The sequence below is a fragment of the Callionymus lyra genome, chromosome 10, assembly GCF_982586985.1.
Source record: "Callionymus lyra chromosome 10, fCalLyr1.hap1.1, whole genome shotgun sequence".
Taxonomy (NCBI): domain Eukaryota; kingdom Metazoa; phylum Chordata; class Actinopteri; order Syngnathiformes; family Callionymidae; genus Callionymus; species Callionymus lyra.
In genome coordinates this window covers 3475804-3501423 of record NC_141827.1, presented here as the reverse complement: position 1 = coordinate 3501423, position 25620 = coordinate 3475804, and the positions used below count along the sequence as shown (strand labels likewise).

Genomic DNA, 25620 nt, shown 5'->3' with positions numbered 1-25620 from the left:
GTTGACGTTTCTTTGACTCAAAGATTTTAAAAAGACGTAGGAAGTACCCGGTACCAAATGGCAGGACGGAACCTAATGGTAATCTTCTCCTGTACTGACTGGTGCATGTTTTTTTCCAAGAGCACAAATAATAGTCTCGAAAAATGCATAAAACTATTCCGCCCTTTTCTCGATGGAAGGAACAAAATGCCGAAACCCGGGATCGAACCAGGGACCTTCAGATCTTCAGTCTGACGCTCTCCCAACTGAGCTATTTCGGCGGTGAGAGAATGAAGGTAGAGTTAGCGTTTTTATACAAATACAGACACGACCATATATGTTTAAACTATAACGTATAGAAATGTATAAAACGACTGATAGAAAATGTTAGGAACTTACGGGCACTTGCTCTTGTGTTAATATGTTCTATAAATTACAACTAAAGTACTAAGAAATTAACAATAACTAGAAAAGCAACTTGATATCATTGAGGACTTTATTTTCTAACTTCGTTCATGAATATTTGTCAGAAGATGTAACTTCTGTTGTTTAACTTCTCTGTTGTTTTCTGTGCTGCGGTTAAGTTAGTTTATATTCGACAGACGTTCATCCAAACATCTGGAAGCTCTTGGGAAAAAACTACAATATTTACAAATGCATATTTATTTAAAATATTTCCAGAGGTGAATAATAGTAAAAACAATGGTTACATATTAAGAATATGATTTAGTTCAATGATCTCAAAGTGAGTTTGATTGATTTTATCCAAACATCTGTAAGCTATTGAGAAAAAACTACAATACTATTTATAAATATTTATTTTAAATATTTTCAGAGGTCAATAGTAAAAACAATGGTTACATATTAAGAATATTATTTAGTTCTATGATCTCAAAGTGATTTTGATTGATTGTATCCAAATATCTGGAAGCTATTGAAAAAAAACGCCAATATTTTCAAATAAATATTTATTTAAAATGTATTTTTATGCACTGATATGACCTGTCTTGGCCACCGTACCCGTGAGTTCTCTGCATTGATCAAAACTCAATTATATTTATTTTCATTATAAAACATTTAAAATGCTAATGATAAGCTTTTACTCGCTGAATTTACATGTTTAAATTAATATTATTTATTAAATCAAAGATTAACGCACAACAGTCGTAGCCGCGAAGTTGTTGCTGATTTAAAGAACTTATTATGAAATAAAAATATGTTTTTTTTATTAATATAAATACAAAGTACTTATTATTCAGCTTAAACGTTTCCGACAGAGTTAAGCGATATTTTTATATTATTTCAAAACTAGTTTGTGGTTCAAGTTTTCACGTTTTTTCTTCGTTCGACATCAACTTCCGCCTCGACTCGTATCCTAGCAACCGAGGTAAACACAAGCGTGTTAAGATGGCGGCCGCGAAGGAGGAAGACGCCGCCGAGTATCTGAAGAGACACAACATCCTGGATCTGATGGAGACTCTGGTGAAGATGATCTTCGCCAACAGACCAGGTATTTGTGTTTGGATCAGACTTTAACGCATGAGCTCGAGTCTCAGACTCTTGTTCTTCCATCAAACATGTCAAGACGACACAGTTTTAACAAATAATTCCATTAAAATCTTCATAACATGTCAATTAAATATTTTAAATATAAAATACGCTCAAATATTAACATGTTTATGTTCTAGTAACGTGTCTTCAGGTTAACCCTTTGAAGCTGGTTCATTGTTTACATTAATATCACTGTTAAAATAAATATTATTATTTGAATCAACATCATTGTTTAAATGTTTGTTTACGTAAATGTTACTCTTTAGGTAAATATAATTGTTAACATGTATTTATTTGTTTACATAAATGTAAATATAATTGTTAACATATACTGTATTTATTTATATACATCAATATCATTATTTACATCAATATTACTTTTAAAATAAATGTTATTATTATTTACATCAATATCATTGTTTACATAACATGTTTTACATGAACAAGTTTGTTTACATAAATGTAAATATAATTGTTAACATGTCTATATTTGTTTACATTAATATTATTATTTACATAAACATGTTTTACATAAACATGTTTTTTTACGTCAATATTACTTTTAAAATATATTTTATTATTATGTAAATAAATATCATTGTTTAAATAAACATGTTTGTTTACATAAATGTTACTATTTAGGTAAATATAATTGTTAACATGTATCTATTTGTTGACATCAATGTAATTATTTACATCAATTTTACTGTTAAAATATATATTATTATTATTTAAATTAATAACATTGTTTACATAAACATGTTTGTTTACATTAATGTAAATATAATTGTTAACATTTATCTATTTGTTGACATCAATATCATTATTTACATCAACATTACTGTTAAAATGTATTTATTGGTTTAACTAATATCAAAATTCACATTAATGTCATTTTTACACAAACACGTAAATATTACTGTAAATACGTTTGTTAAATTAATTGTAAATGATGTTAGAATAGCAATGTGTAGCTATTATTATTATTAATATTGTTATTATTATTTTAGTTGTTATTATTATATTATTATTATCATCATTATTTCTGAAAAGTTCATTTAAGTTTATCTAAATGTTTGTATTTAAACACTTTCTTCTTCAAATACATGTTATTAGCGTGTGTTCATGAGTTGTTCATGTGTATTGATCGTTGATATTTATCCGTGCAACGATTTACATTCTGTTCTTGACCTCGACTCAACATTTGTTCGTCCAGAAAACCCTCAGAAGTTCCTCATCCATCAGCTGGAGAACATGCGAGCGGCTCAACGACTACGAGCCAGAGCTCCGAGTCTCTTCAACGACTCCAACCTGGACGCCGTCTTCGGGATCCTGGACCCGGCCAAACAGAACTACATCACCTTCGCACAATACAAGCATGGTGAGTCAACACAACTACATCACTTTAACACAGTACAAGCATGGTGAGTCAACACAACTACATCACTTTAACACAGTACAAGCATGGTGAGTCAACACAACTACATCACTTTAACACAGTACAAGCATGGTGTGTCAACACAACTACATCACTTTAACACAGTACAAGCATGCTAAGTCAACACAACTACATCACTTTAACACAGTTCAAACTTGGTGAGTCAACACAACTACATCACTTTAACACAGTACAAGCATGGTGAGTCAACACAACTACATCACTTTAACACAATACAAACATGGTGAGTCAACACAACTACATCACTTTAACACAGTACAAACATGGTGAGTCAACACAACTACATCACTTTAACACAATACAAACATGGTGAGTCAACACAACTACATCACTTTAACACAGTACAAGCATGGTGAGTCAACACAACTACATCACTTTAACACAGTACAAGCATGGTGAGTCAACACAACTACATCACTTTAACACAGTACAAGCATGGTGAGTCAACACAACTACATCACTTTAACACAGTACAAGCATGGTGAGTCAACACAACTACATCACTTTAACACAGTACAAGCATGGTGAGTCAACACAACTACATCACTTTAACACAATACAAACATGGTGAGTCAACACAACTACATCACTTTAACACAATACAAACATGGTGAGTCAACACAACTACATCACTTTAACACAATACAAACATGGTGAGTCAACACAACTACATCACTTTAACACAGTACAAGCATGGTGAGTCAACACAACTACATCACTTTAACACAGTACAAGCATGGTGAGTCAACACAACTACATCACTTTAACACAGTACAAGCATGGTGAGTCAACACAACTACATCACTTTAACACAATACAAACATGGTGAGTCAACACAACTACATCACTTTAACACAATACAAACATGGTGAGTCAACACAACTACATCACTTTAACACAGTACAAGCATGGTGAGTCAACACAACTACATCACTTTAACACAGTACAAGCATGGTGAGTCAACACAACTACATCACTTTAACACAATACAAACATGGTGAGTCAACACAACTACATCACTTTAACACAGTACAAGCATGGTGAGTCAACACAACTACATCACTTTAACACAGTACAAGCATGGTGAGTCAACACAACTACATCACTTTAACACAGTACAAACATGGTGAGTCAACACAACTACATCACTTTAACACAGTACAAACATGGTGAGTCAACACAACTACATCACTTTAACACAGTACAAACATGGTGAGTCAACACAACTACATCACTTTAACACAGTACAAGCATGGTGAATCAACACAACTACATCACTTTAACACAGTACAAACATGGTGAGTCAACACAACTACATCACTTTAACACAGTACAAACATGGTGAGTCAACACAACTACATCACTTTAACACAGTACAAGCATGGTGAGTCAACACAACTACATCACTTTAACACAGTACAAGCATGCTAAGTCAACACAACTACATCACTTTAACACAGTACAAGCATGGTGAGTCAACACAACTACATCACTTTAACACAGTACAAGCATGCTAAGTCAACACAACTACATCACTTTAACACAGTACAAGCACGGTGAGTCAACACAACTACATCACTTTAACACAGTACAAGCATGGTGAGTCAACACAACTACATCACTTTAACACAGTACAAGCATGGTGAGTCAACACAACTACATCACTTTAACACAATACAAGCATTGTGAGTCAACACAACTACATCACTTTAACACAGTACAAGCATGGTGAGTCAACACAACTACATCACTTTAACACAGTACAAGCATGCTAAGTCAACACAACTACATCACTTTAACACAGTACAAGCATGGTGAGTCAACACAACTACATCACTTTAACACAGTACAAACATGGTGAGTCAACACAACTACATCACTTTAACACAGTACAAGCATGGTGAGTCAACACAACTACATCACTTTAACACAATACAAGCATGGTGAGTCAACACAACTACATCACTTTAACACAGTACAAGCATGGTGAGTCAACACAACTACATCACTTTAACACAGTACAAGCATGGTGTGTCAACACAACTACATCACTTTAACACAGTACAAACATGGTGAGTCAACACAACTACATCACTTTAACACAGTACAAACATTTTGAGTCAACACAACTACATCACTTTAACACAGTACAAGCATGGTGAGTCAACACAACTACATCACTTTAACACAATACAAACATGGTGAGTCAACACAACTACATCACTTTAACACAATACAAACATGGTGAGTCAACACAACTACATCACTTTAACACAGTACAAACATGGTGAGTCAATGCTTTAACACAATACAAACATGGTGAGTCAACACAACTACATCACTTTAACACAATACAAGCACGGTGAGTCAACACAATCAGATCAACTACTGACAGTAACACAATCAGATCAACTACATGACAGTAACACAATCATTGTGTTGATCAAACTCGTGTGTTCTTCAGCTCTGATGGTTCTGGGTTTGAAGGACGTGAATGAATGTCCTGAAGGATTCAATGAAGATAAAATATCGTTCCAGACGTTCAAGAGTGAAGTGTAAGAAACATTAACTTAACTATTAACTTAACTTAATTATTAACTTAACCATTAACATTCATTTCTTCTCCTTCAAGGGCTCACGGTCTGGAGCAGCTTTCTGGAGTCAATCATCCTCTTTGATTGACATTTGATTGACAGCCTTTTTGTTCTTTGATCTGAAACTTGTACAAATATTTATAGACAATAAAATGATGCATTTATACTGTAAATGAACTTTAACCTTTTATCATCTTCATCATCTTCCTCATCTTCATCTTCATCATCATCATCATCATCATCATCATCATCATCTTCATCGTCTTCGTCTTCGTCATCGTCTTCGTCATCATCATCGTCTTCGTCTTCGTCAGCGTCAGCAGCGTCTTCGTCATCATCATCGTCTTCGTCATCGTCAGCGTCTTCGTCTTCGTCTTCGTCATCGTCTTCGTCATCGTCTTCGTCTTCGTCTTCGTCTTCGTTGTCTTCGTTGTCTTCGTTGTCTTCGTCTTCGTCATCGTCTTCGTCTTCGTTGTCTTCGTCTTCGTCATGGTCTTCGTCTTCGTCTTCGTTGTCTTCGTTGTCTTCGTTGTCTTCGTTGTCTTCGTCATCGTCTTCGTCTTCGTCTTCGTCTTCATTGTCATCATGCTAAGTCAACACAACTACATCACTTTAACACAGTACAAGCATGGTGAGTCAACACAACTACATCACTTTAACACAGTACAAGCATGCTAAGTCAACACAACTACATCACTTTAACACAGTACAAGCATGGTGAGTCAACACAACTACATCACTTTAACACAGTACAAGCATGGTGAGTCAACACAACTACATCACTTTAACACAGTACAAGCATGGTGAGTCAACACAACTACATCACTTTAACACAATACAAGCATTGTGAGTCAACACAACTACATCACTTTAACACAGTACAAGCATGGTGAGTCAACACAACTACATCACTTTAACACAGTACAAGCATGCTAAGTCAACACAACGACATCACTTTAACACAGTACAAGCATGGTGAGTCAACACAACTACATCACTTTAACACAGTACAAACATGGTGAGTCAACACAACTACATCACTTTAACACAGTACAAGCATGGTGAGTCAACACAACTACATCACTTTAACACAATACAAGCATGGTGAGTCAACACAACTACATCACTTTAACACAGTACAAGCATGGTGAGTCAACACAACTACATCACTTTAACACAGTACAAACATGGTGAGTCAACACAACTACATCACTTTAACACAGTACAAACATTTTGAGTCAACACAACTACATCACTTTAACACAGTACAAGCATGGTGAGTCAACACAACTACATCACTTTAACACAATACAAACATGGTGAGTCAACACAACTACATCACTTTAACACAATACAAACATGGTGAGTCAACACAACTACATCACTTTAACACAGTACAAGCATGCTAAGTCAACACAACGACATCACTTTAACACAGTACAAGCATGGTGAGTCAACACAACTACATCACTTTAACACAGTACAAACATGGTGAGTCAACACAACTACATCACTTTAACACAGTACAAGCATGGTGAGTCAACACAACTACATCACTTTAACACAATACAAGCATGGTGAGTCAACACAACTACATCACTTTAACACAGTACAAGCATGGTGAGTCAACACAACTACATCACTTTAACACAGTACAAACATGGTGAGTCAACACAACTACATCACTTTAACACAGTACAAACATTTTGAGTCAACACAACTACATCACTTTAACACAGTACAAGCATGGTGAGTCAACACAACTACATCACTTTAACACAATACAAACATGGTGAGTCAACACAACTACATCACTTTAACACAATACAAACATGGTGAGTCAACACAACTACATCACTTTAACACAGTACAAACATGGTGAGTCAATGCTTTAACACAATACAAACATGGTGAGTCAACACAACTACATCACTTTAACACAATACAAACATGGTGAGTCAACACAACTACATCACTTTAACACAATACAAGCACGGTGAGTCAACACAATCAGATCAACTACTAACAGTAACACAATCATATCAACTACATGACAGTAACACAATAATTGTGTTGATCAAACTTGTGTGTTCTTCAGCTCTGATGGTTCTGGGTTTGAAGGACGTGAATGAATGTCCTGAAGGATTCAATGAAGATAAAATATCGTTCCAGACGTTCAAGAGTGAAGTGTAAGAAACATTAACTTAACTATTAACTTAACTTAATTATTAACTTAACCATTAACATTCATTTCTTCTCCTTCAAGGGCTCACGGTCTGGAGCAGCTTTCTGGAGTCAATCATCCTCTTTGATTGACATTTGATTGACAGCCTTTTTGTTCTTTGATCTGAAACTTGTACAAATATTTATAGACAATAAAATGATGCATTTATACTGTAAATGAACTTTAACCTTTTATCATCTTCATCATCTTCCTCATCTTCATCTTCATCATCATCATCATCATCATCATCATCATCTTCATCGTCTTCGTCTTCGTCATCGTCTTCGTCTTCGTCATCATCATCATCTTCGTCATCGTCTTCGTCTTCGTCAGCGTCAGCAGCGTCTTCGTTGTCTTCGTCATCATCATCGTCTTCGTCATCGTCAGCGTCTTCGTCTTCATCATCGTCTTCGTCATCGTCTTCGATCTGAAACTTGTACAAATATTTATAGACAATAAAATGATGCATTTATACTGTAAATGAACTTTAACCTTTTATCATCTTCATTGTCTTCGTCTTCGTCTTCGTCATCATCATCGTCTTCGTCATCGTATTCGTCTTCGTCAGCGTCAGCAGCGTCTTCGTTGTCTTCGTCATCATCATCGTCTTCGTCTTCGTCATCGTCAGCGTCTTCGTCTTCGTCTTCGTCATCGTCTTCGTCTTCGTCTTCGTTGTCTTCGTCATCGTCATCGTCTTCGTCTTCGTTGTCTTCGTCTTCGTCATGGTCTTCGTCTTCGTCTTCGATGTCTTCGTTGTCTTCGTCTTCGTTGTCTTCGTCTTCGTCATCGTCATCGTCTTCGTCTTCGTTGTCTTCGTTGTCTTCGTCTTCGTTGTCTTCGTCTTTGTCTTCGTCATCGTCTTCGTCTTCGTCATGGTCTTCGTCTTTGTCTTCGTTGTCTTCGTTGTCTTCGTCTTTGATTGACATTTGATTGACAGCCTTTTTGTTCTTTGATCTGAAACTTGTACAAATATTTATAGACAATAAAATGATGCATTTATACTGTAAATGAACTTTAACCTTTTATCATCTTCATCATCTTCCTCATCTTCATCTTCATCATCATCATCATCATCATCATCATCATCTTCATCGTCTTCGTCTTCGTCATCGTCTTCGTCATCATCATCGTCTTCGTCATCGTCTTCGTCAGCGTCAGCAGCGTCTTCGTTGTCTTCGTCATCATCATCGTCTTCGTCATCGTCAGCGTCTTCGTCATCGTCTTCGTCTTCGTCTTCGTCATCGTCATCGTCTTCGTCTTCGTCTTCGTCATCGTCTTCGTCTTCGTCTTCGTCATCGTCTTCATCTTCGTTGTCTTCGTTGTCTTCGTCATCGTCTTCGTCATCGTCTTCGTCTTCGTTGTCTTCGTCTTCGTCATGGTCTTCGTCTTCGTTGTCTTCGTCTTCGTCATCGTCTTCGTCATCGTTGTCTTCGTTGTCTTCGTTGTCTTCGTTGTCTTCGTCTTCGTTGTCTTCGTCTTCGTTGTCTTCGTCTTCGTCTTCGTCATCGTCTTCGTCTTCGTCTTCGTTTTCATCTTCGTCTTTGTCTTCGTCATCGTCTTCGTCTTCGTTGTCTTCGTCATCGTCTTCGTCATCGTCAGCGTCAGCGTCTTCGTCTTCGTCGTCGTCTTCGTCTTCGTCATCGTCTTCGTCTTCGTTTTCGTCTTCGTCTTTGTCTTCGTTTTCTTCGTTGTCTTCGTCTTCGTTGTCTTCGTTGTCGTTGTCTTCGTCTTCGTCATCGTCTTCGTCTTCGTTGTCTTCGTTGTCTTCGTCGTCTTCGTCTTCGTCAGCGTCAGCAGCGTCTTCGTTGTCTTCGTTGTCTTCGTTGTCTTCGTTGTCTTCGTTGTCTTCGTTGTCTTCGTTGTCTTCGTTGTCTTCGTCTTCGTTGTCTTCGTTGTCTTCGTCTTCGTTGTCTTCGTTGTCTTCGTCTTCGTCATCGTCTTCGTCTTCGCCTTCGCCATCGCCATCGTCTTCGTTGTCTTCGTCATCGTCCTCGTCATCGTCTTCGTTGTCTTCGTTGTCTTCGTTGTCTTCGTTGTCTTCGTTGTCTTCGTCTTCGTTGTCTTCGTCTTCGTCAGCGTCTTCGTCATCGTCTTCGGCAGCGTCTTCGTCATCTTCGTTGTCTTCGTTGTCTTCGTCTTCGTTGTCTTCGTCTTCGTTGTCTTCGTCTTCGTCATCGTCATCGTCATCGTCTTCGTCATCGTCTTCGTCATCGTCTTCGTCTTCGTTGTCTTCGTCTTCGTCTTCGTCTTCGTCTTCGTCTTCGTTGTCTTCGTTGTCTTCGTTGTCTTCGTTGTCTTCGTTGTCTTCGTCTTCGTCTTCGTCAGCGTCAGCAGCGTCTTCGTCTTCGTTGTCTTCGTTGTCTTCGTTGTCTTCGTTGTCTTCGTCTTCGTTGTCTTGGTTGTCTTCGTCTTCGTTGTCTTCGTCTTCGTCATCGTCTTCGCCTTCGTCTTCGCCTTCGCCATCGTCTTCGTCTTCGTTGTCTTCGTTGTCTTCGTCATCGTCCTCGTCTTCGTCATCGTCTTCGTCTTCGTTGTCTTCGTTGTCTTCGTTGTCTTCGTTGTCTTCGTTGTCTTCGTTGTCTTCGTCTTCGTCTTCGTCAGCGTCTTCGTCAGCGTCTTCGGCAGCGTCTTCGTCATCTTCGTTGTCTTCGTTGTCTTCGTTGTCTTCGTCTTCGTTGTCTTCGTCTTCGTCATCGTCTTCGTCTTCGTCTTCGTCTTCGTCATCGTCTTCGTCTTCGTCTTCGTTGTCTTCGTCTTCGTCTTCGTTGTCTTCGTTGTCTTCGTTGTCTTCGTCTTCGTTGTCTTCGTCTTCGTCATCGTCTTCGCCTTCGTCTTCGCCTTCGCCATCGTCTTCGTCTTCGTTGTCTTCGTTGTCTTCGTCATCGTCCTCGTCTTCGTCATCGTCTTCGTCTTCGTTGTCTTCGTTGTCTTCGTTGTCTTCGTCTTCGTTGTCTTCGTCTTCGTCATCGTCTTCGTCTTCGTCTTCGTCATCGTCTTCGTCTTCGTTGTCTTCGTCTTCGTCTTCGTTGTCTTCGTTGTCTTCGTTGTCTTTGTCTTCGTCTTCGTTGTCTTCGTCTTCGTTGTCTTCGTCATCGTCTTCGTCTTCGTCTTCGTTGTCTTCGTCTTCGTTGTCTTCGTTGTCTTCGTCTTCGTTGTCTTCGTTGTCTTCGTCTTCGTCAGCGTCTTCGTTGTCTTCGTCATCGTCTTCGTCTTCGTTGTCTTCGTCTTCGTTGTCTTCGTTGTCTTCGTTGTCTTCGTTGTCTTCGTCTTCGTTGTCTACGTCTTCGTTGTCTTGGTCTTCGTCATCGTCTTAGTCTTCGCCTTCGCCTTCGTCTTCGTCTTTGTTGTCTTCGTTGTCTTCGTCATTGTCCTCGTCTTCGTCATCGTCTTCGTTTTCATCTTCGTCTTCGTCATCGTCTTCGTCTTCGTCATCGTCTTCGTCATCGTCTTCGTTGTCTTCGTTGTCTTCGTTGTCTTCGTTGTCTTCGTTGTCTTCGTTGTCTTCGTCTTCGTCATCGTCTTCGTCTTCGTCATGGTCTTCGTCTTTGTCTTCGTTGTCTTCGTTGTCTTCGTTGTCTTCGTCTTTGATTGACATTTGATTGACAGCCTTTTTGTTCTTTGATCTGAAACTTGTACAAATATTTATAAACAATAAAATGATGCATTTATACTGTAAATGAACTTTAACCTTTTATCATCTTCATCATCTTCCTCATCTTCATCATCATCATCATCATCATCATCATCATCATCTTCATCGTCTTCGTCTTCGTCTTCGTCTTCGTCATCATTTTCGTCATCATCATCGTCTTCGTCTTCGTCTTCGTCAGCGTCAGCAGCGTCTTCGTTGTCTTCGTCATCATCATCGTCTTCGTCATCGTCAGCGTCTTCGTCTTCGTCTTCGTCATCGTCTTTGTCTTCGTTTTCATCTTCGTCTTCGTCATCGTCTTCGTCTTCGTTGTCTTCGTCATCGTCATCGTCTTCGTCTTCGTCTTCGTTGTCTTCGTCTTCGTCATGGTCTTCGTCTTCGTTGTCTTCGTCTTCGTTGTCTTCGTTGTCTTCGTCTTCGTTGTCTTCGTCTTCGTCATCGTCTTCGTCTTCGTCATGGTCTTCGTCTTTGTCTTCGTTGTCTTCGTCTTCGTTGTCTTCGTCTTCGTCATCGTCTTCGCCTTCGTCTTCGCCTTCGCCATCGTCTTCGTTGTCTTCGTTGTCTTCGTCATCGTCCTCGTCTTCGTCATCGTCTTCATCTTCGTTGTCTTCGTTGTCTTCGTTGTCTTCGTCTTCGTTGTCTTCGTCTTTGTCAGCGTCTTCGTCATCGTCTTCGGCAGCGTCTTCGTCATCTTCGTTGTCTTCGTTGTCTTCGTCTTCGTTGTCTTCGTCTTCGTTGTCTTCGTCTTCGTCATCGTCTTCGTCTTCGTCTTCGTCTTCGTCTTCGTCATCGTCTTCGTCTTCGTTGTCTTCGTCTTCGTTGTCTTCGTCTTCGTTGTCTTCGTTGTCTTCGTTGTCTTCGTTGTCTTCGTTGTCTTCGTCTTCGTTGTCTTCGTCTTCGTTGTCTTCGTCATCGTCTTCGTCTTCGTTGTCTTCGTTGTCTTCGTTGTCTTCGTCTTCGTTGTCTTCGTTGATTGACATTTGATTGACAGCCTTTTTGTTCTTTGATCTGAAACTTCTTCGTCTTCGTCAGCGTCTTCGTCATCGTCTTCGGCAGCGTCTTCGTCATCTTCGTTGTCTTCGTTGTCTTCGTCTTCGTTGTCTTCGTCTTCGTTGTCTTCGTCTTCGTCATCGTCTTCGTCTTCGTCTTCGTCTTCGTCATCGTCTTCGTCTTCGTTGTCTTCGTCTTCGTTGTCTTCGTTGTCTTCGTTGTCTTCGTTGTCTTCGTCTTCGTTGTCTTCGTCTTCGTTGTCTTCGTCTTCGTTGTCTTCGTCATCGTCTTCGTCTTCGTTGTCTTCGTTGTCTTCGTTGTCTTCGTTGTCTTCGTTGTCTTCGTTGTCTTCGTTGTCTTCGTTGTCTTCGTCTTCGTCAGCGTCTTCGTCTTCGTTTTCATCTTCGTCTTCGTCATCGTCTTCGTCATCGTCTTCGTCTTCGTTGTCTTCGTCATCGTTGTCTTCGTTGTCTTCGTTGTCTTCGTCTTCGTTGTCTTCGTCTTCGTTGTCTTCGTCTTCGTTGTCTTCGTCTTCGTTGTCTTCGTTGTCTTCGTTGTCTTCGTCTTCGTCATCGTCTTCGTCTTCGTCATCGTCTTCGTCTTCGTCATCGTCTTCGTCTTGGTTGTCTTCGTTGTCTTCGTCTTCGTCTTCGTCATCGTCTTCGTCATCGTCTTCGTCATCGTCATCGTCTTCGTCTTGGTTGTCTTCGTTGTCTTCGTCTTCGTTGTCTTCGTTGTCTTCGTCTTCGTCATCGTCTTCGTTGTCTTCGTTGTCTTCGTTGTCTTCGTCTTCGTTGTCTTCGTCTTCGTTGTCTTCGTTGTCTTCGTTGTCTTCGTTGTCTTCGTCTTCGTTGTCTTCGTCTTCGTTGTCTTCGTTGTCTTCGTCTTCGTTGTCTTCGTCTTCGTTGTCTTCGTCTTCGTTGTCTTCGTCTTCGTTGTCTTCGTCATCGTCTTCGTCATCGTCTTCGTTGTCTTCGTTGTCTTCGTTGTCTTCGTCTTCGTTGTCTTCGTTGTCTTCGTCTTCGTCTTCGTCATCGTCTTCGTCTTCGTTGTCTTCGTTGTCTTAGTTGTCATCGTCTTCGTTGTCTTCGTTGTCTTCGTTGTCTTCGTCTTCGTTGTCTTCGTTGTCTTCGTTGTCTTCGTTGTCTTCGTCTTTGTTGTCTTCGTCTTCGTCATCGTCTTCGTCTTCGTCATCGTCTTCGTCTTCGTCATCGTCTTCGTCTTGGTTGTCTTGGTTGTCTTCGTTGTCTTCGTTGCCTTCGTCTTCGTCTTCGTTGTCTTCGTTGTCTTCGTCTTCGTCTTCGTTGTCTTCGTCTTCGTCTTCGTTGTCTTCGTTGTCTTCGTCAGCTTCAGCAGCGTCTTCGTCTTTGTTGTCTTCGTCTTCGTCATCGTCTTCGTTGTCTTCGTCTTCGTCAGCGTCAGCAGCGTCTTCGTTGTCTTCGTTGTCTTCGTCTTCGTTGTCTTCGTTGTCTTCGTCTTCGTTGTCTTCGTCTTCGTTGTCTTCGTCTTCGTTGTCTTCGTCATCGTCTTCGTCATCGTCTTCGTTGTCTTCGTTGTCTTCGTTGTCTTCGTCTTCGTTGTCTTCGTTGTCTTCGTCTTCGTCTTCGTCATCGTCTTCGTCTTCGTTGTCTTCGTTGTCTTAGTTGTCATCGTCTTCGTTGTCTTCGTTGTCTTCGTTGTCTTCGTCTTCGTTGTCTTCGTTGTCTTCGTTGTCTTCGTTGTCTTCGTTGTCTTCGTCTTTGTTGTCTTCGTCTTCGTCATCGTCTTCGTCTTCGTCATCGTCTTCGTCTTCGTCATCGTCTTCGTCTTGGTTGTCTTGGTTGTCTTCGTTGTCTTCGTTGTCTTCGTTGTCTTCGTCTTCGTTGTCTTCGTCTTCGTTGTCTTCGTTGTCTTCGTCTTCGTTGTCTTCGTCTTCGTTGTCTTCGTCTTCGTTGTCTTCGTCTTCGTTGTCTTCGTCATCGTCTTCGTCATCGTCTTCGTTGTCTTCGTTGTCTTCGTTGTCTTCGTCTTCGTTGTCTTCGTTGTCTTCGTCTTCGTCTTCGTCATCGTCTTCGTCTTCGTTGTCTTCGTTGTCTTAGTTGTCATCGTCTTCGTTGTCTTCGTTGTCTTCGTTGTCTTCGTCTTCGTTGTCTTCGTTGTCTTCGTTGTCTTCGTTGTCTTCGTTGTCTTCGTTGTCTTCGTCTTTGTTGTCTTCGTCTTCGTCATCGTCTTCGTCTTCGTCATCGTCTTCGTCTTCGTCATCGTCTTCGTCTTGGTTGTCTTGGTTGTCTTCGTTGTCTTCGTTGCCTTCGTCTTCGTCTTCGTTGTCTTCGTTGTCTTCGTCTTCGTCTTCGTTGTCTTCGTCTTCGTCTTCGTTGTCTTCGTTGTCTTCGTCAGCTTCAGCAGCGTCTTCGTCTTTGTTGTCTTCGTCTTCGTCATCGTCTTCGTTGTCTTCGTCTTCGTCAGCGTCAGCAGCGTCTTCGTTGTCTTCGTTGTCTTCGTCTTCGTTGTCTTCGTTGTCTTCGTCTTCGTTGTCTTCGTCTTCGTTGTCTTCGTCTTCGTTGTCTTCGTCATCGTCTTCGTCATCGTCTTCGTTGTCTTCGTTGTCTTCGTTGTCTTCGTCTTCGTTGTCTTCGTTGTCTTCGTCTTCGTCTTCGTCATCGTCTTCGTCTTCGTTGTCTTCGTTGTCTTAGTTGTCATCGTCTTCGTTGTCTTCGTTGTCTTCGTTGTCTTCGTCTTCGTTGTCTTCGTTGTCTTCGTTGTCTTCGTTGTCTTCGTTGTCTTCGTCTTTGTTGTCTTCGTCTTCGTCATCGTCTTCGTCTTCGTCATCGTCTTCGTCTTCGTCATCGTCTTCGTCTTGGTTGTCTTGGTTGTCTTCGTTGTCTTCGTTGCCTTCGTCTTCGTCTTCGTTGTCTTCGTTGTCTTCGTCTTCGTCTTCGTTGTCTTCGTCTTCGTCTTCGTTGTCTTCGTTGTCTTCGTCAGCTTCAGCAGCGTCTTCGTCTTTGTTGTCTTCGTCTTCGTCATCGTCTTCGTTGTCTTCGTCTTCGTCAGCGTCAGCAGCGTCTTCGTTGTCTTCGTTGTCTTCGTCTTCGTTGTCTTCGTTGTCTTCGTCTTCGTTGTCTTCGTCATCGTCTTCGTCATCGTCTTCGTTGTCTTCGTCTTCGTTGTCTTCGTCTTCGTTGTCTTCGTCTTCGTTGTCTTCGTTGTCTTCGTCATCGTCTTCGTCATCGTCTTCGTCATCGTCTCCGTCTTGGTTGTCTTCGTTGTCTTCGTCTTCGTCTTCGTTGTCTTCGTCTTCGTCTTCGTCATCGTCTTCGTTGTCTTCGTTGTCTTCGTTGTCTTCGTTGTCTTCGTCTTCGTTGTCTTCGTTGTCTTCGTTGTCTTCGTTGTCTTCGTCTTCGTTGTCTTCGTCTTCGTTGTCTTCGTTGTCTTCGTCTTCGTTGTCTTCGTCTTCGTTGTCTTCGTTGTCTTCGTCTTCGTTGTCTTCGTCTTCGTTGTCTTCGTCATCGTCTTCGTTGTCTTTGTTGTCTTCGTTGTCTTCGTTGTCTTCGTCTTCGTTGTCTTCGTTGTCTTCGTCTTCGTCATCGTCTTCGTCTTCGTTGTCTTCGTTGTCTTCGTTGTCTTCGTCTTCGTCATCGTCTTCGTCTTCGTTGTCTTCGTTGTCTTCGTCTTCGTTGTCTTCGTCTTCGTTGTCTTCGTCTTCGTTGTCTTCGTTGTCTTCGTTGTCTTCGTCATCGTCTTCGTCATCGTCTTCGTTGTCTTCGTTGTCTTCGTTGTCTTCGTCTTCGTTCTCTTCGTTCTCTTCGTTGTCTTCGTCTTCGTTGTCTTCGTTGTCTTCGTTGTCTTCGTCTTCGTCATCGTTGTCTTCGTTGTCTTCGTCTTTGTTGTCTTCGTCTTCGTCTTCGTCATCGTCTTCGTCTTCGTCATCGTCTTCGTCTTCGTCTTCGTCATCGTCTTCGTCATCGTCTTTGTCTTGGTTGTCTCCGTTGTCTTCGTCTTCGTTGTCTTCGTTGTCTTCGTCTTCGTTGTCTTCGTTGTCTTCGTCTTCGTTGTCTTCGTCTTCGTCTTCGTTGTCTTCGTCTTCGTTGTCTTCGTCTTCGTTGTCTTTGTCTTCGTTGTCTTCGTTGTCTTTGTCTTCGTTGTCTTCGTCATCGTCTTCGTTGTCTTCGTTGTCTTCGTTGTCTTCGTCTTCGTTGTCTTCGTCTTCGTTGTCTTCGTTGTCTTCGTTGTCTTCGTCTTCGTTGTCTTCGTTGTCTTCGTTGTCTTCGTCTTCGTTGTCTTCGTTGTCTTCGTCTTCGTCATCGTCTTCGTTGTCTTCGTTGTCTTTGTTGTCTTCGTTGTCTTCGTTGTCTTCGTCTTTGTTGTCTTCGTCTTTGTTGTCTTCGTTGTCTTCGTTGTCTTCGTCTTCGTTGTCTTCGTCTTCGTCATCGTCTTCGTGTCTTCGTTGTCTTCGTTGTCTTCGTTGTCTTCGTCTTCGTTGTCTTCGTCTTCGTTGTCTTCGTCTTCGTTGTCTTCGTCATCGTCTTCGTTGTCTTCGTTGTCTTCGTCTTCGTTGTCTTCGTTGTCTTCGTTGTCTTCGTTGTCTTAGTCTTCGTTGTCTTCGTCTTCGTTGTCTTCGTCTTCGTTGTCTTCGTCATCGTCTTCGTCTTCGTCTTTGTTGTCTTCGTCTTCGTTGTCTTCGTCTTCGTCATCGTCTTCGTTGTCTTCGTTGTCTTCGTCTTCGTTGTCTTCGTTGTCTTCGTTGTCTTCGTCTTCATCATCGTCTTCGTCTTCGTCTTCATCATCGTCTTCGTCTTCGTCATCGTCTTCGTCTTCATCTTGGTTGTCTTCGTTGTCTTCGTCTTCGTCTTCGTTGTCTTCGTTGTCTTCGTCTTCGTCTTCGTCATCGTCTTCGTTGTCTTCGTTGTCTTCGTTGTCTTCGTTGTCTTCGTCTTCGTTGTCTTTGTTGTCTTCGTCATCGTCTTCGTTGTCTTCGTCATCGTCTTCGTTGTCTTCGTTGTCTTCGTTGTCTTCGTTGTCTTCGTTTTCGTTGTCTTCGTTGTCTTCGTCTTCGTCATCGTCTTCGTCTTCGTTGTCTTCGTTGTCTTCGTTGTCTTCGTTGTCTTCGTTGTCTTCGTTTTCGTTGTCTTCGTTGTCTTCGTCTTCGTCATCGTCTTCGTCTTCGTTGTCTTCGTTGTCTTCGTCTTCGTCATCGTCTTCGTCTTCGTTGTCTTCGTTGTCTTCGTTGTCTTCGTCTTCGTTGTCTTCGTCTTCGTTGTCTTCGTCTTCGTTGTCTTCGTTGTCTTCGTCATCGTCTTCGTCATCGTCTTCGTTGTCTTCGTTGTCTTCGTCTTCGTTGTCTTCGTTGTCTTCGTTGTCTTCGTCTTCGTCATCGTTGTCTTCGTTGTCTTCGTCTTTGTTGTCTTCGTCTTCGTCTTCGTCATCGTCTTCGTCTTCGTCTTCGTCATCGTCTTCGTCTTCGTCTTCGTCATCGTCTTCGTCTTCGTCATCGTCTTCGTCTTGGTTGTCTCCGTTGTCTTCGTCTTCGTTGTCTTCGTTGTCTTCGTCTTCGTTGTCTTCGTTGTCTTCGTCTTCGTTGTCTTCGTTGTCTTCGTCTTCGTTGTCTTTGTCTTCGTTGTCTTCGTTGTCTTCGTCTTCGTTGTCTTCGTCATCGTCTTCGTCATCGTCTTCGTTGTCTTCGTCTTCGTTGTCTTCGTCTTCGTTGTCTTCGTTGTCTTCGTTGTCTTCGTCTTCGTTGTCTTCGTTGTCTTCGTTGTCTTCGTTGTCTTCGTCTTCGTTGTCTTCGTTGTCTTCGTCTTCGTCATCGTCTTCGTTGTCTTCGTTGTCTTTGTTGTCTTCGTTGTCTTCGTTGTCTTCGTCTTTGTTGTCTTCGTCTTTGTTGTCTTCGTTGTCTTCGTTGTCTTCGTCTTCGTTGTCTTCGTCTTCGTCATCGTCTTCGTTGTCTTCGTTGTCTTCGTTGTCTTCGTTGTCTTCGTCTTCGTTGTCTTCGTCTTCGTTGTCTTCGTCTTCGTCATCGTCTTCGTTGTCTTCGTTGTCTTCGTCTTCGTTGTCTTCGTTGTCTTCGTTGTCTTAGTCTTCGTTGTCTTCGTTGTCTTCGTTGTCTTCGTTGTCTTCGTTGTCTTCGTCTTCGTTGTCTTCGTCTTCGTTGTCTTCGTCTTCGTTGTCTTCGTCTTCGTCATCGTCTTCGTTGTCTTCGTTGTCTTCGTCTTCGTTGTCTTCGTTGTCTTCGTTGTCTTAGTCTTCGTTGTCTTCGTCTTCGTTGTCTTCGTCTTCGTTGTCTTCGTCATCGTCTTCGTCATCGTCTTCGTCTTCGTCTTCGTCTTCGTCTTCGTTGTCTTCGTCTTCGTTGTCTTCGTCTTCGTCATCGTCTTCGTTGTCTTCGTTGTCTTCGTCTTCGTTGTCTTCGTTGTCTTCGTCTTCGTCTTCGTCTTCATCATCGTCTTCGTCTTCGTCTTCGTCATCGTCTTCGTCTTCATCTTGGTTGTCTTCGTTGTCTTCGTCTTCGTTGTCTTCGTTGTCTTCGTCTTCGTCATCGTCTTCGTTGTCTTCGTTGTCTTCGTTGTCTTCGTCTTCGTTGTCTTTGTTGTCTTCGTCATCGTCTTCGTTGTCTTCGTCATCGTCTTCGTTGTCTTCGTTGTCTTCGTTTTCGTCTTCGTCATCGTCTTCGTTGTCTTCGTCATCGTCTTCGTTGTCTTCGTTGTCTTCGTCTTCGTTGTCTTCGTCTTCGTTGTCTTCGTTGTCTTCGTCTTCGTTGTCTTCGTTGTCTTCGTTGTCTTCGTCTTCGTTGTCTTCGTTGTCTTCGTCTTCGTCATCGTCTTCGTTGTCTTCGTTGTCTTTGTTGTCTTCGTTGTCTTCCTTGTCTTCGTCTTTGTTGTCTTCGTCTTTGTTGTCTTCGTTGTCTTCGTTGTCTTCGTCTTCGTTGTCTTCGTCTTCGTTGTCTTCGTTGTCTTCGTTGTCTTCGTTGTCTTCGTTGTCTTCGTTGTCTTCGTCTTCGTTGTCTTCGTCTTCGTTGTCTTCGTCTTCGTCATCGTCTTCGTTGTCTTCGTTGTCTTCGTCTTCGTTGTCTTCGTTGTCTTCGTTGTCTTAGTCTTCGTTGTCTTCGTTGTCTTCGTTGTCTTCGTTGTCTTCGTCTTCGTTGTCTTCGTCTTCGTTGTCTTCGTCTTCGTTGTCTTCGTCTTCGTCATCGTCTTCGTCTTCGTCATCGTCTTCGTCTTGGTTGTCTCCGTTGTCTTCGTCTTCGTTGTCTTCGTCTTCGTTGTCTTCGTCTTCGTTGTCTTCGTCATCGTCTTCGTCTTCGTCTTCGTTGTCTTCGTCTTCGTTGTCTTCGTCTTCGTCATCGTCTTCGTTGTCTTCGTTGTCTTCGTCTTCGTTGTCTTCGTTGTCTTCGTTGTCTTCGTCTTCATCATCGTCTTCGTCTTCGTCTTCATCATCGTCTTCGTCTTCGTCATCGTCTTCGTCTTCATCTTGGTTGTCTTCGTTGTCTTCGTCTTCGTCTTCGTTGTCTTCGTTGTCTTCGTCTTCGTCTTCGTCATCGTCTTCGTTGTCTTCGTTGTCTTCGTTGTCTTCGTTGTCTTCGTTGTCTTCGTCATCGTCTTCGTTGTCTTCGTCATCGTCTTCGTTGTCTTCGTTGTCTTCGTTGTCTTCGTTTTCGTTGTCTTCGTTGTCTTCGTCTTCGTCATCGTCTTCGTCTTCGTTGTCTTCGTTGTCTTCGTTGTCTTCGTTGTCTTCGTCTTCGTCATCGTCTTCGTCTTCGTTGTCTTCGTTGTCTTCGTTGTCTTCGTCTTCGTTGTCTTCGTTGTCTTCGTTGTCTTAGTCTTCGTTGTCTTCGTTGTCTTCGTTGTCTTCGTTGTCTTCGTTGTCTTCGTTGTCTTCGTTGTCTTCGTCTTCGTTGTCGTCGTCTTCGTTGTCTTCGTCTTCGTTGTCTTTGTCTTCGTCATCGTCTTCGTTGTCTTCGTTGTCTTCGTCTTCGTTGTCTTCGTTGTCTTCGTTGTCTTCGTTGTCTTAGTCTTCGTTGTCTTCGTCTTCGTTGTCTTCGTCTTCGTTGTCTTCGTCATCGTCTTCGTCTTCGTCTTCGTTGTCTTCGTCTTCGTTGTCTTCGTCTTCGTCATCGTCTTCGTTGTCTTCGTTGTCTTCGTCTTCGTTGTCTTCGTTGTCTTCGTTGTCTTCGTCTTCATCATCGTCTTCGTCTTCGTCTTCATCATCGTCTTCGTCTTCGTCATCGTCTTCGTCTTCATCTTCATCTTGGTTGTCTTCGTTGTCTTCGTCTTCGTCTTCGTTGTCTTCGTTGTCTTCGTCTTCGTCATCGTCTTCGTTGTCTTCGTTGTCTTCGTTGTCTTCGTTGTCTTCGTCATCGTCTTCGTTGTCTTCGTCATCGTCTTCGTTGTCTTCGTTGTCTTCGTTGTCTTCGTTTTCGTTGTCTTCGTTGTCTTCGTCATCGTCTTCGTCTTCGTTGTCTTCGTTGTCTTCGTTGTCTTCGTCTTCGTCATCGTCTTCGTCTTCGTTGTCTTCGTTGTCTTCGTTGTCTTCGTTGTCTTCGTCTTCGTTGTCTTCGTCTTCGTTGTCTTCGTCTTCGTTGTCTTCGTTGTCTTCGTCATCGTCTTCGTCATCGTCTTCGTTGTCTTCGTTGTCTTCGTCTTCGTTGTCTTCGTCGTCTTCGTTGTCTTCGTCTTCGTTGTCTTCGTTGTCTTCTTGTCTTCGTCTTCGTCATAGTTGTCTTCGTTGTCTTCGTCATCTTCTTCATCTTCGTTGTCTTCGTTGTCTTCGTTGTCTTCGTTGTCTTCGTTGTCTTCGTTGTCTTCGTCTTCGTCAGCGTCTTCGTCATCGTCATCGGCAGCATCTTCGTCTTCGTCTTCGTCATCGTCTTCGTCTTCGTCATCGTCTTCGTCTTCGTCATCGTCTTCGTCTTGGTTGTCTTCGTTGTCTTCGTCTTCGTTGTCTTCGTTGTCTTCGTCTTCGTCTTCGTCTTCGTTGTCTTCGTCTTCGTTGTCTTCGTTGTCTTCGTTGTCTTCGTCTTCGTCATTGTCTTCGTTGTATTCGTCTTCGTCTTCGTCAGCGTCAGCAGCGTCTTCGTTGTCTTCGTTGTCTTCGTCTTCGTTGTCTTCGTCTTTGTTGTCTTCGTCATCGTCTTCGTCTTCGTCTTCGTCTTCGTCTTCGTCATCGTCTTCGTCTTCGTCTTCGTCTTCGTCATCGTCTTCGTTGTCTTCGTCTTCGTTGTCTTCGTCTTCGTTGTCTTCGTCTTCGTTGTCTTCGTTGTCTTCGTTGTCTTCGTTGTCTTCGTCTTCGTCTTCGTCATCGTCTTCGTCTTCGTCATCGTCTTCGTCTTGGTTGTCTTGGTTGTCTTGGTTGTCTTCGTCTTCGTCATCGTCTTCGTCTTCGTCATCGTCTTCGTCATCGTCTTGGTTGTCTTCGTTGTCTTCGTTGTCTTTGTTGTCTTCGTCTTCGTCTTCGTTGTCTTTGTTGTCTTCGTTGTCTTCGTCTTCGTTGTCTTCGTCTTCGTCTTTGTTGTCTTCGTTGTCTTCGTCTTCGTTGTCTTCGTCTTCGTTGTCTTCGTCATCGTCTTCGTTGTCTTCGTTGTCGTCGTTGTCTTCGTCTTCGTTGTCTTCGTCTTCGTTGTCTTCGTTGTCTTCGTCTTCGTTGTCTTCGTCTTCGTTGTCTTCGTCTTCGTCATCGTCTTCGTTGTCTTCGTTGTCTTCGTTGTCTTCGTCTTCGTTGTCTTTGTTGTCTTCCTCTTCGTTGTCTTCGTTGTCTTCGTCTTCGTTGTCTTCGTCTTCGTCTTCGTCTTCGTTGTCTTCGTCTTCGTTGTCTTCGTCTTCGTTGTCTTCGTCTTCGTTGTCTTCGTTGTCTTCGTCATCGTCTTCGTCTTCGTGATCGTCTTCGTCTTCGTCTTCGTTGTCTTCGTCTTCGTCTTTGTTGTCTTCGTTGTCTTCGTTGTCTTCGTTGTCTTCGTTGTCTTCGTCTTCGTTGTCTTCGTTGTCTTCGTTGTCTTCGTGTTCGTTGTCTTCGTCATCGTCTTCGTCTTCGTCTTCGATGTCTTCGTTGTCTTCGTTGTCTTCGTTGTCTTCGTTGTCTTCGTCTTCGTTGTATTCGTTGTCTTCGTCTTCGTTGTCTTCGTCATCGTTGTCATCGTTGTCTTCGTTGTCTTCGTTGTATTCGTCTTCGTTGTCTTCGTTGTCTTCGTCTTCGTTGTCTTCGTCTTCGTCTTCGTCTTCGTCTTCGTTGTCTTCGTCTTCGTTGTCTTCGTTGTCTTCGTCTTCGTCATTGTCTTCGTTGTATTCGTCTTCGTCTTCGTCAGCGTCAGCAGCGTCTTCGTTGTCTTCGTTGTCTTCGTCTTCGTTGTCTTCGTCTTTGTTGTCTTCGTCATCGTCTTCGTCTTCGTCTTCGTCTTCGTCTTCGTCATCGTCTTCGTCTTCGTCTTCGTCATCGTCTTCGTTGTCTTCGTCTTCGTTGTCTTCGTCTTCGTTGTCTTCGTCTTCGTTGTCTTCGTTGTCTTCGTTGTCTTCGTCTTCGTCTTCGTCATCGTCTTCGTCTTCGTCATCGTCTTCGTCTTGGTTGTCTTGGTTGTCTTGGTTGTCTTCGTCTTCGTCATCGTCTTCGTCTTCGTCATCGTCTTCGTCATCGTCTTGGTTGTCTTCGTTGTCTTCGTTGTCTTTGTTGTCTTCGTCTTCGTCTTCGTTGTCTTTGTTGTCTTTGTTGTCTTCGTCTTCGTTGTCTTCGTCTTCGTCTTTGTTGTCTTCGTTGTCTTCGTCTTCGTTGTCTTCGTCTTCGTTGTCTTCGTCATCGTCTTCGTTGTCTTCGTTGTCGTCGTTGTCTTCGTCTTCGTTGTCTTCGTCTTCGTTGTCTTCGTTGTCTTCGTCTTCGTTGTCTTCGTCTTCGTTGTCTTCGTTGTCTTCGTCTTCGTTGTCTTTGTTGTCTTCCTCTTCGTTGTCTTCGTTGTCTTCGTCTTCGTTGTCTTCGTCTTCGTCTTCGTTGTCTTCGTCTTCGTTGTCTTCGTCTTCGTTGTCTTCGTCTTCGTTGTCTTCGTCTTCGTTGTCTTCGTCTTCGTCTTTGTTGTCTTCGTTGTCTTCGTCTTCGTTGTCTTCGTCTTCGTTGTCTTCGTCATCGTCTTCGTTGTCTTCGTTGTCGTCGTTGTCTTCGTCTTCGTTGTCTTCGTCTTCGTTGTCTTCGTCATCGTCTTCGTTGTCTTCGTTGTCTTCGTCTTCGTTGTCTTCGTCTTCGTCTTCGTTGTCTTCGTCTTCGTTGTCTTCGTCTTCGTTGTCTTCGTCTTCGTTGTCTTCGTCTTCGTTGTCTTCGTCTTCGTCTTTGTTGTCTTCGTTGTCTTCGTCTTCGTTGTCTTCGTCTTCGTTGTCTTCGTCATCGTCTTCGTTGTCTTCGTTGTCGTCGTTGTCTTCGTCTTCGTTGTCTTCGTCTTCGTTGTCTTCGTTGTCTTCGTCTTCGTTGTCTTCGTCTTCGTTGTCTTCGTCTTCGTCATCGTCTTCGTTGTCTTCGTTGTCTTCGTTGTCTTCGTCTTCGTTGTCTTTGTTGTCTTCCTCTTCGTTGTCTTCGTTGTCTTCGTTGTCTTCGTCTTCGTCTTCGTTGTCTTCGTCTTCGTTGTCTTCGTCTTCGTTGTCTTCGTCTTCGTTGTCTTCGTTGTCTTCGTCATCGTCTTCGTCTTCGTGATCGTCTTCGTCTTCGTCTTCGTTGTCTTCGTCTTCGTCTTTGTTGTCTTCGTTGTCTTCGTTGTCTTCGTTGTCTTCGTTGTCTTCGTCTTCGTTGTCTTCGTTGTCTTCGTTGTCTTCGTGTTCGTTGTCTTCGTCTTCGTCATCGTCTTCGTCTTCGTCTTCGATGTCTTCGTTGTCTTCGTTGTCTTCGTTGTCTTCGTTGTCTTCGTCTTCGTTGTATTCGTTGTCTTCGTCTTCGTTGTCTTCGTCATCGTTGTCATCGTTGTCTTCGTTGTCTTCGTTGTATTCGTCTTCGTTGTCTTCGTCTTCGTCATCGTCTTCGTTGTCTTTGTTGTCTTCGTTGTCTTCGTTGTCTTCATTGTCTTCGTCTTCGTTGTCTTCGTCTTCGTTGTCTTCGTCTTCGTTGTCTTCGTTGTCTTCGTCTTCGTTGTCTTCGTTGTCTTCGTCATCTTCTTCGTCTTCGTTGTCTTCGTCTTCGTCATCGTCTTCGTTGTCTTCGTTGTCTTCGTTGTCTTCATCTTCGTTGTCTTCGTTGTCTTCGTCTTCGTCTTCATCAGCGTCTTCGTCATCGTCTTCGGCAGCGTCTTCGTCATCTTCGTTGTCTTCGTTGTCTTCGTCTTCGTCTTCGTCATCGTCTTCATCTTCGTCTTTGTCATGGTCTTCGTCTTTGTCATCGTCTTCGTCTTCGTTGTCTTCGTTGTCATCGTCTTCGTTGTCTTCGTTGTCTTCGTTGTCTTCGTTGTCTTCGTCTTCGTTGTCTTCATCTTCGTTGTCTTCGTTGTCTTCGTCTTCGTTGTCTTCGTCTTCGTTGTCTTCGTCTTCGTCATGGTCTTCGTCTTCGTTGTCTTCGTCTTCGTCAGCGTCAGCAGCGTCTTCGTCTTCGTTGTCTTCGTCATCGTCTTCGTCTTCGTCTTCGTCATCGTCTTCGTCTTCGTCTTCGTCTTCGTCTTCGTTGTCTTCGTTGTCTTCGTTGTCTTCGTCTTCGTCTTGGTCTTGGTCTTGGTCTTCGTCATCGTCTTGGTCTTCATCATCGTCTTCGTCATCGTCATCGTCATATTCTTCGTCTTCGTCTTCGTTGTCTTCGTTGTCTTCGTTGTCTTCGTTGTCTTCGTCTTCGTCTTCGTCTTCGTCTTCGTCATCGTCATCGACTTCGTCATCATCTTGGTCTTCGTCTTCGTCAGCGTCTTCGTCATCGTCTTCGGCAGCGTCTTCGGCAGCGTCTTCGTCATCTTCTTCGTCTTCGTTGTCTTCGTTGTCTTCGTTGTCTTCGTCTTTGTATTCGTCTTCGTCATCGTCTTCGTCTTCGTCTTCGTCATGGTCTTCGTCTTCGTCTTTGTCATCGTCTTCGTTGTCTTCGTTGTCTTCGTTGTCTTCGTCTTCGTTGTCTTCATCTTCGTTGTCTTCGTTGTCTTCATCTTCGTTGTCTTCGTTGTATTCGTCTTCGTTGTCTTCGTTGTCTTCGTTGTCTTCGTTGTCTTCGTCTTCGTTGTCTTCATCTTCGTTGTCTTCGTTGTCTTCATCTTCGTTGTCTTCGTTGT

At 42.7% G+C, this 25620-nt stretch overlaps 1 protein-coding gene, 1 long non-coding RNA gene and 1 other non-coding gene across 3 annotated transcripts; 2 read left to right on the top strand and 1 right to left on the bottom strand.

The window, feature by feature from the left end:
- Positions 1–187: 187 nt before the first annotated feature.
- Positions 188–260, bottom strand: trnaf-gaa (transfer RNA phenylalanine (anticodon GAA)). The gene has a single exon. It is a non-coding gene; the product is annotated as a tRNA-Phe (tRNA).
- A 1126-nt stretch (positions 261–1386) lies between these two features.
- On the top strand, positions 1387–5756 carry efcab10 (EF-hand calcium binding domain 10). Its single transcript, XM_087801486.1, has 4 exons — positions 1387–1489; positions 2747–2911; positions 5454–5544; positions 5622–5756. The coding sequence occupies exons 1-4, from the start codon at positions 1387–1389 to the stop codon at positions 5665–5667; spliced, it is 405 nt and encodes a 134-aa protein (XP_087657612.1). The 3' UTR covers positions 5668–5756.
- A 1930-nt stretch (positions 5757–7686) lies between these two features.
- LOC148069928 (uncharacterized) lies at positions 7687–7984 on the top strand. The gene is made up of 2 exons (XR_015712929.1): positions 7687–7772; positions 7850–7984. It is a non-coding gene; the product is annotated as an uncharacterized LOC148069928 (long non-coding RNA).
- The last annotated feature ends 17636 nt before the right edge of the window (positions 7985–25620 follow it).